A 12,874-nucleotide genomic window follows, 5' to 3' on the forward strand; every position below is an offset into this window, starting at 1 on the left:
TTTAGAAATTCCTTTGGCACCCGGGTCTTGAGAACTAAATATCATAGCTGCTCCAAGAAAGGCTAGCAAATGATGAAGGTGATTATTACTTTTTGATTGACTACAACCAAACATTCCATTATGAATGGTTATAAAGTATTTTCATTAACTAATGAAAGCCATGCCCTGCAAGGTAACGTGAAAAAATTATATAATTCCAGGGCAACATATACAGTATGACCGCGATGATGTTCCACACACACACACACACACACACACACTCACACATTCTTACACAGAAAGACAAGGAGTGGTTATTACTGGTGGTTTGTTTTTATTTTCTTCCTTACAATTTTCTGTATTTTCTGAACTTTCTGTAGGCAGGATTGATGCTTTTCGTATCAGATGGTCTCTTCTTGTTCTCTTCACCACAGGTCAGTCGGTATATGTAGTAGCAGGCGCCAGCACCGACCACCAGACCCGCTGCTATCAAGCCCAAATTCTGAGTACAGCCCATGCTGCAGATGGTGCGACCGTCTCCTGGAGCTCCGTTAGGCTCGCGAGCGCCCTGGGAGCGGGAGTTTGAGGCTGAAGTGAAGCTGGATCTAGGAGAGGGAGTGTTGGGGTGGGGGGTAGGGACGGGAGGGAGGAAGGAAATGAGGCTTTGGGCTTCTCCTTCTGCATCGCCCGGCCACCAGGGACGGACGGAGCGGCAGACACAGCAGACCCAATCGAGAACCAGGTAGGAAGAAACGCGGCTCAGCGTCCAGACTGCCAGGCCTGGATCTCACAGTCCCCCCACGGCTCCCTCTTCACCGCTTCCTCCCCGCCTCCTTCTCAAATCATGGACGCCAAACAGTGCTGCTGCCGCCACTGCCCTGCCTTGTGCCAGGCGCGAATGCCAAACAGGCTGAGTTCGTTCGCGTGTCCCCATGGGGAAAAACAAGCGCCTTCAAACTTGAAAAATCGTGCTAGTATCCGCTACCCCGAGGAGTTTCCAACCTACACCCACCCTCACGCCGACCCACAGGGATCGCGGCCAGTGGTTGCCGCCTCCGCCGCCTCCTCCTCCCCTACCCTTTCTCCCCCTCCTTCTGCCTTGGCCAAAGTCAAGCCGCCGCCAAAGAAACAGGGAGCTGGTACCTGAGCAGAAACCGCTATCTGGATCCAGACTTGAGCGCCTCAGCTCCTGGTCACGTGAAGCCACGTCACTGGCAAATTCGGGTCCCCATTTCCCCTCCCATAATTAGCAAAGCAGAGTGCGACCCGCCTCTCCCTCCTGGCCTTCCCTCCCCCCACCAGCGCGCCTGGCTCTGTGGCTCTTGGTCTTTTTAACCTTGTGCACACAACAAAAGTGCTGCCTTTCTCTGATTACTGGAAGAGCCAGTAATCTTCTCCAGAGCTCCTGGCCATTGCCATTTCTCTGGGGAAGGGCCCCGTACTGTCCTCTGCTCCCTGCACTCCCTCCACCTCTTGTCTTTGAGGTCGCTACTGTGCAGTCCTGAAAATATCTGGAAATGGGGATGGGGGAGGGGTGTGAAAAACCGGAAGGATTCTGTTACTTTCTTGCTAATGCTCTTCTGTTCCTTTATTTGTTACACAGATATTCATTCTTTTTATGGAAAGTATGTTAAAACTATTTTCATTTAAGAAAAATTTCACTCTTTATAAAAACGTTTCTCACTGCATAGAGTTTTAGACATGCCACTCAAAGCCATCTTGTCTTCCACATCTTGTCACTCGACAATGCCTTGATTTAGCTAATCACTTAGCTGAGAATTTGCAGACCTGCTAATATGCCATAATTAGAGAGGCTTCATTTGGAGGTGCAAGAGTAGCTCAATGCTATTCATTTATTCAACACACTGACTGAGCACCTACTACATGCCATCCATTATTTTCCATACAGTGGTTACAGCAATGAAAAAAACAGACCTTAATCCCCGATTTCCTGTCCCTTATATTCTGATGAGAGATGAGCAATAAATAAAATAAACAAAATATGTACTGTATTGCTAGCGATAAGTAGTCAAGAGAAAAAAAGGAAAGAAAAGAAGATGTGGAAGGTTGAGATGGGCTGAACTTTTAGAATAGCGGACTGGGAAGGGACTCTCCAGAAAGGTGACCTTTGAGTAGAGACCTAAAGACAGTGAGAGAGCTAAGTGTGGTGATGTCTGGGAGAAGAGCCCCGGCAGAGGGACAGGCAAGGCTGTGTGAAGGGAACACGCTCAATATGTTCCAGAAGCATCAAGGAGCCAGGGTGGCTGGAGAGCAGGAGAAGCTGAGGCAGAAAGGTTGAAAGAACGTTGATGAAGGTAGGTCCTTGTCAGGTGCAGTTAAGACGTTAGCGTTTGCTGAAAACTACAGAGGAAGTGGCTGGGAATTTGAACAAACACGGTGTCTGGACTGATCTATGGGCATCACTCATTGCAACAACAAATTAAATGAGAGAAGAAACTGAATGATCAGAATACGCCAGCCAGTCCTCATTTTGAAAGCTGTTAGTGAAGTAGGAATAGGAGGCAACTTAGTGTATGTGGTAAAGAATTACATGGAATTTGACCATTCCTGGTTAAATTAGATATAAAAGAAAATTGCCTTGACCTGGTGAAGAATATACAAGCAGAGGCTCGTCTGACCTGGCAGATTCATCACTCCTTGTGGGCTGCCGAGACCACGGAATCGGAATGTATGACTTACCCTCCACTCACCGGTAGTGTTTCTACGTACTACGTGTATTTTTTTTTTTCTGGTACTGATAGATCTAAATGAAAGTCACCTTGAATAAAAATAAAGAGTAGAGTAGAAACAGCTAAAGTTACATACAGGACAAAACAAAAAGGGCATTCTTCCTTTTGACTTCAAGAATAAAATCAGGAATTTGAGGTGCAGCTGGATAAGCTGTTGTTTGGGATGCCCACATCCCATATCTGAGTGCTGGTTGGCTCCCTGCTAACGTGCCAGGGAAAGTAACAGATGATAGCCTGAGTTCTTGGGACCCTGCTATCCCTGTGGGAGACACAGATGGAGTTCTGGGCTCCTGGCTTGGGCCTGGCCCAGCCCTGGCCATTGTAGCCATTTGGGGATTAAGCTAGCGAAAAGATTCTCTCTCTCCCTTTATTTCTGTGGGTTTTTAAAAGATTTTATTAATTTATTTGAAAGTCAGAGTTACACAGAAAGAGAAGCAGAGGCAGAGAGAGGTCTTCCATCCACTGGTTCACCCCCCAGTTAGCCGCAATGGCCTGTACTGTGTCGGTCCGAAGCCAGGAGCCAGGAGCTTTCTTCCGGGTCCCCGACATGGGTGCAGGGCCCAAAGACTTGAGCCATCCTCCACTGCTTTCCCAGGCCATAGCAGAGAGCTAGATGAGAAGTGAAACAACTGGGACTTGAACTGGCGCCCATATGGGATACCGGCACTGCAGGCAGCAGCCTTACCCGCTATGCCACAGTGTTGGCCCCTCTCTGCCTTTCAAATAACTAAATAAGTATATTTTAGAAAGATCAGGGGGCTGGCGCTGTGGCATAGTGGGTAAAGCCACCACTTGCAGTGCCAGCATCCCATATGGGAGCTGGTTCGAGTCCTGGTTGCTCCACTTCTGGTCCAGCTCTGCAATGCCCTGGCAAAGCAACAGAGGATGGCCCAAGTCCTTGGGCCCTTGCACCCGTGTGGGAGACCCAGAAGAAGCTCCTGGCTCCTGGCTTTGGATCAGCGCGGCTCCGACCATTGCGGCCATTTGGGGAGTGAACCAGCAGATGGAAGATCTCTCTCTCTCTGCCTCTGCCTCTCTGTAACTGCCTTTCAAATAATAAATAAATAAATAAATAAATAAATCTTTAAAAAAAAAAAAAGATCAGGAGAAGGCCTGACGTTTGTTGGTAAACCTCTGCCTGTGACACCGGTGTCCCATATTGGTGCTGGTTCAAGACCCGGCTGCTCCACTTCCGCTCTAGCTCCCTGCTAATGTGCCTGGGAAAGCAGTAGAAGATGGCCCAAGTTCTTGGGCCCCTGTAACCACATGGGAGACCTGGAAAAAAGCTCTGGGCTCCTAGCTTCGGCATGGCACAGCCTTAGCCATTTCAGCCATTTGGGGAGTGAATCAGTGGATGGAAGATTCTCTCTCTCTCTCTCTCTCTGTCTGTCTTCCTCTCTCTCATTCAAAATAAATAAAAAATTAATCTTTTTAAAAAAGGACCAGGAGATTCTCAGACAGGTCCTGGTGGGTGTGCTATAAGCAGGAAAGAGAAAGAGGCATAAATACCAGAAAAGAAGAAATGAAAATCGTCATTTGCAGATGATTACATATACTGTACATAGACAAGCCAAATATACCACTAGAAAACTTTTGGAATTAATAAGATACATCACAAAAAATGACAGATACAAAAAATTAGACAATAGAACATTTTCTCTTAAACAGAAAATTTCTTATCACACATTATAAGTCTAAAAAAAAGGAATAGCATGTCAATCACAAAGACTTCTGAACACCCAAGGAAAGCCTAACAAATAATATGGATTACTTATGGAACTGGATTAACAAACATGCAAAAAAGGGAATAGAGCAAAATGGAGAGAGCACACCATGCTCGTGGAGAGGGAAATCTCAGTCTTACAATGTTAATTCATGCACAGAGTAATCTGCAGATTTACTGCAATTGCAGTACAAATCCCAGTGCTTATTTTTTGTTTCTGTTGCTAAATTTGACACTTGAATAGTAAGCATGGATGCATTTGCTCTTATATGCATAAAAACAAAGTTGGAAATTGTTAGCAGCATCTGGGGATGTAAAAGAGAAAACAGAGCTCTTACCCTGTATGCTTTATATATTTCCTTATTGTTTTGAATACTTTTAAATTACTAGTCTATTGTACTTTTGTTGATAAAACAAAAAGCAAGCTTTCTAATCTGGACCATTATACCTATCACAGATCTTCTAGGCCACAATACTGACTCGTTGTATCCGGGGGAGGGGTTACAGACCCCTAGAGAATTGATTAAATCCATGACCTCCATTCCTAGGAAAAAATGCGTTCAATCACACGTATAATCACAAAACAAACCTTGCAAATGAATACAATCTCAGGTGGTGCAGAGATGGACGGGGTGAGAATGCTCTCACTCTAGGCTAATCAGAGTGGTCAAGAAGGAATTGTTCCTTGGGCCCAAGCATATGTTTGGCTGAGGGGCACCAAAGTGTACAGAAGAGCAGGCAGTGACAAAATGAGATTCTCCCTGGGTGCCTAGAGTGAAGGGGGCCAAGGTGAGAAGCCCAGCAGGCTGCACCTGCCAGACCAGGTGATGGAAGCAGACAGTGTTGGAAGCAATGTTCACCTGGGCACTGAATCAGGGTAGACAACAGGGGGACCTGGGAACTTCCCCAGCACTCATTTCTTCAGGCTTCCTGGAAATCTTCAACTACAGGCATAGGTGAGAACAGGAATCTCTGACCCCTGTGAGTCTTTGAGGGAGGGCGGAGGTCATCACCTTGGTCACCGGTGCATGTATATTTTTGGCGTAAAAAGTAAGGTAGTCAGGTTTCTGAATGCAGGGGGTGGGAGCAATGGAATGTGACAGGTGGTAAGGGCACAACACCTCACCCTTGATAGAGCAGGCAAGATTTCACCACCCAGAACTCTTCACTCTTAGTTTCCATGGCCTCACAGCTCTTCCCTTTGCAGAGCTGAATCACTAAACTGGAACCTAATATGAGGACAGGTGTTCAAAACTGCCGTGGTTACAGCCGTCAGGAGGTTCACACAGCAGTCAGCGATGGTTTGGGACTACTAAGTAAATGGGTTTCTCTATCAGGATGATAGGATCATTTATTTATTCAACTTAAAAGCTGTCCCAGAAGGAGAAACAGAAGGATTTGTCCAGAGTAAATAGCATTGGACAAATGAACCATTCTCCATGGATCAGTTTACAGATCATGTGGAGATATGGCGATCTTGGTGAGAAAATTTACTCTCAGATGTTCAAATACCTTCTCATGTTCTGAAAACTATAAGTGTATGCAAAATAAAAAGATGAATTTTTTTAGCGCAAGAAGAATTAAAATTCATGCATAGAGAAGTCATCAAAAATTCATGGAAACGCATCTGTGAGCCAACTATTCCTGAATTTCAATTTTTGCATGAAAATAAACTTATCTTAGTTTTATCTCTCCACGAGCTTTTTGAAGCTGCCTGTGTGGCCAATGTAATTCATTTTTCAAGCGGTAAAATTTAGTGGAAATTAATGATAGCTTCCCATGGAAGTGGGAAATCTGTTTCACAAAACATGCTCGCCCTACACGGAGTTCGTGTTTTATTGTACTTCTTTACTATAAGAAGAAAGAGCATGGTGGTGGGTTTTAAAAACAAAGCAGATGAGTATTCCGGAAGCACAGGCGGACCCCAGTCCCATTCCTTGTCTCCTTCGTGACATGCTTGCCCTTACCTATACCAGAGCAGGAACCCAATTGTGGGGGAAATGGGGACTAGGAGCTGGCGGCATTGGAGGTGGAGGGAAGGAAGGGTGTTCAGTAGCCCAGGAAAGAATGAGACAATTCCCCAACAAAAAAGTAAACACTGTCAGTAGCCCTCCCAGAACTTGCAGCCCCTGCCGATTAACCAAAGAAGGGCAAAATCTCCCAGGCAGAAGAGGCTCCTTCTGGCCTCCGGGACTACAGCGGCGAAACAATGAGTGACAGCACCTGCTGTGCTGGGGTGAGGTGGGAGTAGGGTACAGGAGAGGGCTCTTACTCTTGGTGGGAGTGGAGATTAGGGACCCAAGCTTACTGGTGATGCAGCCCCCACGTGACCAGGAGCTGACGTGGGCAAAGGTACTTAAAGCCCTGACCGCCGTCCGCCGTCCTCCTCTGGGTACCAACTCTATTACGCCGCGCACTGCCAGGCGTTTTTACCCAAGCGAGGAGGAGGAGAAGGAGGAGGAGGAGGTGGAGGAGGAGGAGGAGCAGGAGGAGGAGGAGAAAATCCACCCCCCACCCCGATCCTGGCAGGTGGGTGTGAGGGTGGGCACGGCCTGGCACCCTTGAACTGGGGTGGCCTGGAGATGCGGGAGCTAGAAGCTGCGGGCACCTCCGACTCCCCAGCTCTTGGCGGGCAGTAGAGACTCCGGGCGCCCAGACGCCGCTCATTTTGGTGAGGGGCGGGGAGGGGGGCGGAGGACGAAAAGACTTTCATAGACTGCGGAGAATCCACTTCCTTCCTCTGGCAGCCAGTGTTTCTTGCTTTTTGTTTTTGACACTCAGGCCCCGCACCCCGCATCAAGTCCTGTTCTAAGAGGAGCGAAGAGAAATAAACGTGGCAGCGCATATAAGGCCAGCGGGGAGGTTGGGAAAGGGTGCTCGGAGGGGCATGCAATTTGCAAACAATCTGGACAGTTCTCTCCCACCCCCTTTTTGCAGACCCCCTTTCCCACCACCGCCCCCGCAACCCTTCCCTCCCCAGGCTAGCCGCCTGTTTTTGGGGGGTGCTGGGAAATCGGTGTGCTACCCTCTGTAGGAGAGATGGCGGGTTTGGTGCTGCCTGGGCATCACGGGAGGGAGACGTTGAGACAATCTGGTATTATACTGTCGTGCTAATTCCCCGACTGCTTTCCAGACACGTCTGGCCCCCACAGCCCTTCATCCCTGTCTTTTCGGTGCTGGAAAAGGATTTCGAGTATGCAGACGGGAGAAATGGCGGTTATCGGGGGATTTGGGTGGGGGGTGGGAGGCGGAGCCCAGAGCAGAGAAACGCCCCTGAAACTGAGAAGGCAGACATTGCGGCTAATGCTGGGCCTGGGGGCTGGGGAGTGAAGGACTGGTGAGCCTAGGAAGGGGACACTCGATTGTTTGGCAGGAATCCCCTAAGCCGTGTCCCATCCAGCTTTCGCTACACCCTCGCCCCGCCCCCTCCAGCTCGGTGCAGAAGAAGGGGTGTGGCGGTGTGTCCTGGAGAAATGGCGGACGGGGCGGGGCCAAGTGAAAGGAGGGGTTGAATGCCTGGAGAGCCTGCGCAGGATAGGGGACTGGAGTGGCCTGGGAGGGGTGAGGAGAGTGGAGGGAATTCAGAGATAGAATACTCGGACATTCTGGGATGGGAATGCTAAAAGGCAGTTAATGACTGGAGCTCGTGCCCAGGGTGCTGATCGAGGCAGCAGGCCATGAGGCTCCAATGCTTGCAATCTATATTTCTGCCCTGCAGTCTGTCCTTAGGATGAAGCTTAACTGAACTGAAGGAAGGAGAAACAGCGCTGACTCTTTGCAGGTCGGTGTTGGGGATGGGACCAGTACATGGACCCCTGGTGTGGGTGTGGCAGAAGTCAGAACAGTCTGGGACTGCGGGCATCTCCTGCATCTTCTCTTTTAAAAGACACCCTTGCCCCTGGCCCATGGTTTTTGGTCCAGGGCAAGGGGCGTGGCATCCATCTTCAGAGTTAAGTAGCTTGAGAAGGAACAGGATAAGTAGGAAAAGAGAAGCCCTGAGAAAGTGACCCTTTCCACCCACTGCAGTTGAGCTCAGGAAGGGAAGCACAATTTGTCCCCCAAAGGCTCAAAACCGCCCTTTCTGTGATCTGCGCACAGGTCTGTGTCTGCCTTTAGGGCAGTGCAACGGGAGGCGAGTGGAAAAGAGCAAGCTTGTCCTCGTCCTGGGAGGTCGGTATGTGCCTAAGCACATCTAGGGCACCGGGGGTGGGTGGCGTGGGAGCACCACAGTGCGATCTGACATCTCTACTGTTTTTCTGCTTTCCACCAGCTCTGTATACTGTCTCTCATTACCCCGCCCATTTAGGTGCTGGGAAAGTGGAGGTGTTGACGTTGGCAAGGTGAGCTGGGGTTGGAAATGCAGAACACATTGAACGAGCAGCTCCCTGAATCAGCAAGTGGGGGCCTTGGCACCTGTGTCTGGGTGCTAGCCACCAAGCACTGTGTCTCCTCTAAGAAGACCTGGTTAGACAGGAAGTGAGCCGGAACCCTAAGCTTTGTTTCTATTCTTGTCCTCTAGGTCCTGCTCAGCTGGTAGAACTCGTGGGCCTGACCTGAAGGGCTGAGCCCTGACCAGTGCACATCTCACCTGAGCAAGCCAGCTCCACGTCCTGGATCAGAGAATCACCCGAGCTGCACCATGAGCCGTGTTCGGGATGCTGGCTGTGTAGCAGCAGGGATAGTGATTGGAGCCGGCGCCTGGTACTGTGTCTACAAGTACACCAGGGGAAGAGACCAAAAGAAAAAGAGACTGACCAAGCCCAAGAACCGAGCTGTAGCTGGGACTGGAGCCAGGGCTAGGACTGGGCTAAGGGCCGGATTCACAATCGACCTTGGGCCAGGATTTGGTCCCCCAACCCCAGTCCGTGCTAGGGCAGAGGATGGGCCCCAGGACGAAGCCTCTGCCTTGGACACAGCTAAAGCCGAAGCAGTGGCCCCAGCTGCACCCAGCGCTGAGGCTCACGGTGAGGCCGGCATTCAGGTCCAAGAAGCAGAAGGGGGTGGGGTTATGCCTAAGGCAGAATCAGCGGTTGGGGCTGCAGCAGCTCCTGTGGTGACACCACCTCCTGGGGTGGCAGAGGCTCCTGCAGCTGCAGAGGCCCCCCCAGTGGCAGGGATCCCCAAAGTGGCAGAAGTTCCCAGTGTAGCAGAGGTACCTAGGGCAGCAGCGCCTGCTGGGACAGCTGCACCTACCCAAGTGGCAGCACCCACCCAGGCAGCAGAGCCTCCTGGGGTGGCAGCACCTACTGAGGCAGCTGAGGCTCCCAGGGTGGTACCACCTACAGAGGTGGCTGAGGTTGCTGTGCCCGCAGTGCCTGCTGGGGCTGCTGAAGCTCCTGGGACTTCGGGATCACCTAAAACAGCAGCAGCTGCCAAGAAAGCAACTCCCGGGGCTCACACTGGGGCTATCCCTAAGGCAGGGCCAGCCACTGGAGCTGTCCCCAAAGGTGGAGCCAAGGGTGGAACTAAGTCCCGCACTGGAGGCAAGGGCAAGGGCAAAAGAAATAAGGTGGAAGTAGACGAACTGGGGTTGGGCTTCCGCCCTGGAGATGGGGCTGCAGCAGCTGCTGCAGCCTCTGCTAATGGAGGCCAGGCTTTCCTGGCAGAGGTCCCTGATTCTGAGGAAGGGGAGTCTGGGTGGACTGACACAGAGTCTGATTCAGACTCGGAGCCCGAGACCCAGCGCAGAGGGAAGGGAAAAAGACCTGTGGCCATGCAGAAGCGCCCCTTTCCTTATGAGATTGATGAGATTCTGGGCGTCCGAGATCTCAGGAAAGTCCTGGCCTTGCTTCAGAAATCGGATGATCCTTTCATCCAACAGGTAGCTTTGCTCACCCTGAGCAACAATGCCAATTACTCATGCAACCAAGAGACAATTCGCAAATTGGGAGGCCTCCCAATTATTGCAAATATGATCAACAAAACTGATCCTCACATTAAGGAAAAAGCCTTAATGGCCATGAATAACCTGAGTGAGAATTATGAAAATCAGGGCCGGCTTCAGGTCTACATGAATAAAGTTATGGATGATATCATGGCTTCTAACCTGAACTCAGCGGTCCAGGTCGTTGGACTAAAATTTTTAACAAACATGACTATTACTAATGACTACCAGCACCTGCTTGTCAATTCCATTGCAAACTTTTTCCGTTTGTTATCTCAGGGTGGTGGAAAAATCAAGGTTGAGATTTTGAAAATACTTTCGAATTTTGCTGAAAATCCAGATATGCTAAAAAAACTTCTCAGCACCCAAGTGCCATCATCATTTAGTTCCCTCTATAATTCTTATGTGGAGTCAGAAATTCTTATCAATGCCCTTACTCTTTTTGAGATCATCTATGACAATCTCAGAGCAGAAGTGTTCAACTACAGAGAATTCAATAAAGGCTCCCTTTTTTACCTGTGCACTACATCTGGAGTGTGTGTTAAGAAAATTCGAGCCTTAGCAAATCACCATGACCTCTTGGTGAAAGTGAAAGTTATCAAACTAGTGAACAAATTCTGATTGGTTATGTGCTCTTAAAAGACTTGAAGAAATGTCTTGGTTTTGCAGTCTGGAAGCATTGAAAATGCAAAGTTACTGCTTTTCCATGTGTCCTTATAGTAAAGGAATCTCTTCAGCTGCCAGCTTTGAATAATGTATCATCCATAGTGATGTTATCTGTGTCAGTCACCAGCTTTAAGCTGAATCATTTTATGAATACCAAATAAATAGTCCTCTTGTACTGAAAATGCATTTGTGACTTGAATTGTGCTACTTGGATGGAAATGTTTTCTTCTGATTCCTCTATGTGAGTTGACAGTGATCCTGTCCTTTTCGAATGGCCTAATATTCTGTTATTTGTTTTCACTTGAATTTAGCCACCAAAGATTTCATTTGTGTATCATCAATAAAGTTGTACGTTTTACCTGACAAAAGATTTTTCTCATGCTTAAATGTACAAGCAAGCTGGGGAGATAAGGTGCATAAATACAGAAGAATTACTAACAGTATCCAGCATGTGTTCACTGTCAATTATATGCTCTCTGGTTAAATAAAGCAGAGGTTGCTTCGAAAGCTTCAAGGGGGAAGAGCACTTCTGAGCTAGACACCACAGAAAGGCATTCTAGGGGCCGGCGCTATGGTGCAGTGGGTTAACACCCTGGCCTGAAGCACACCGGCATCCCATATGGGTGCCGGTTCAAGACCCGGCTGCTCCACTTCCAATCCAGCTCTCTGCTATGGCTTGGGAAAGCAGTAGAAGATGGCCCACGTCCTTGGGACCCTATACCTGCCTGGGAAAACCCGGCCATCTCTCTCTCTCTCTCTCTCTCTGCCTCTCCTCTCTCTGTAACTCTGACTTTCAAATACATAAATAAATCTTAAAAAAAAAAAAGAAGAAAGAAAGGCATTCTAGGAGGGGAAAGGGTGAGAGGAAATGCTCAGTGGAGGTGGGGAGATCTGTTCCTGTGATAGGCAGCTAGTGTGCCTGGAATGGAAACCATGGGAGTTACTGGACATTCTTGACAGAAGGAAAAATAATCTAGTGGCAATGTGAAAGATGGATTGGAGCTGGAATGGGGTTAGGGGTGGAGACTAGAAAGGAAAACATTTGTTAGGAAGTTATAATAAAGCAAGTATGCAATGATGAAGGGTGAAATGACGTGGTGACTAAAGGAACTGTTAGAGGGGCCAGCATTGTGGACAGAGGGTTAAGCCACCGCTTGCAATGCTGACATCCCATATGGGATCCCAGCTGCTCCACTTCTGATCTAGTTTCCCATTAAAATTCCTGGGAAAGCAGTGGAGATGACCCAAGTCCCTGGCCCTGTGACACTCTTATGGGAGACCAGGATGGAGTTTCTAGTTCCTGGCTTTGATCGGCCTGGCCCAGGCTTCCAGGCTTAGCTGTTGTGGCCACTCAAGGAGTAAAGCAATGGATGGAAGACTCTCTCTCTCTCTCTCTCTCTCTCTCTCTCTCTCTCTGTCTCTCATATAAGTAAATAAAGAAACTTTTAAACAAATAAATGAGGAGCAGATGTTAAGGCACAGCAGGCAAACCCACCACTTGCGTGGCAGCCCATATGAGCACTAGTCCTGACTGCTAAATTTCCTGTCCAGCTCCCTGACAACGTACCTGGAAAAGCAGCAGAAGATGGCCCAATTACTTGTGTTCCTGCCACCCATGTGGGAGACCCATTGCAGCCATTTGGAGAGTGAACCAGCAGATGGACAATATGGCCTCTCTCTCTCTCTCTCTCTGTCTTTCCCTCTGTCTCTCTGTAACTCAAATAAAGAAATCTTTTTTTTTTTTTTTTTTTTTTTTTTTTTTTTTTTTTTTTACAAAAGGAACTGTTAGGACATGGTGGTAATAAGAGACTTGTAAAAATAAAAAAGAAGCCGGCGCTGCGGCTCACTAGGCTAATCCTCTGCCTTGCAGCG

General features: G+C 48.7%; 1 protein-coding gene and 1 long non-coding RNA gene across 25 annotated transcripts; one reads left to right on the forward strand and one right to left on the reverse strand.

Annotated features, from left to right (window-relative positions):
* Positions 1-293: 293 nt before the first annotated feature.
* Positions 294-1,501, reverse strand: LOC138847626 (uncharacterized). The gene is made up of 2 exons (XR_011385504.2): positions 1,123-1,501; positions 294-584 (listed from the first exon to the last, which is right to left on the reverse strand). It is a non-coding gene; the product is annotated as an uncharacterized LOC138847626 (long non-coding RNA).
* Positions 1,502-6,759: 5,258 nt separating this feature from the next.
* Positions 6,760-11,370, forward strand: ARMCX2 (armadillo repeat containing X-linked 2). 24 transcript variants are annotated; one of them, XM_070066885.2, is made up of 7 exons: positions 6,760-6,981; positions 7,234-7,314; positions 7,586-7,645; positions 8,171-8,233; positions 8,551-8,626; positions 8,723-8,792; positions 8,972-11,370. In XM_070066885.2, exon 7 carries the CDS (start codon positions 9,092-9,094, stop codon positions 10,955-10,957), a length of 1,866 nt encoding a protein of 621 aa, XP_069922986.1. In that variant the 5' UTR covers positions 6,760-6,981; positions 7,234-7,314; positions 7,586-7,645; positions 8,171-8,233; positions 8,551-8,626; positions 8,723-8,792; positions 8,972-9,091; the 3' UTR covers positions 10,958-11,370. The 24 variants fall into 24 exon arrangements, with proteins under 24 accessions (XP_069922986.1, XP_051683406.1, XP_089181047.1 ...); XM_051827446.3 differs by having other exon boundaries at positions 6,776-6,981; positions 8,551-8,622; XM_089324921.1 differs by having other exon boundaries at positions 6,776-6,981; positions 7,234-7,302.
* Positions 11,371-12,874: the final 1,504 nt, after the last annotated feature.

The sequence above is a fragment of the Oryctolagus cuniculus genome, chromosome X, assembly GCF_051225735.1.
Source record: "Oryctolagus cuniculus isolate XC-2025 breed Fujian yellow rabbit chromosome X, ASM5122573v1, whole genome shotgun sequence".
NCBI classification, from domain to species: domain Eukaryota; kingdom Metazoa; phylum Chordata; class Mammalia; order Lagomorpha; family Leporidae; genus Oryctolagus; species Oryctolagus cuniculus.

Coding starts and splice junctions, on each gene's coding strand:
- ARMCX2 (XM_070066885.2), top strand. CDS start 9,092: ATGAGCCGTGTTCGGGATGCTGGCTGTGTAGCAGCAGGGATAGTGATT.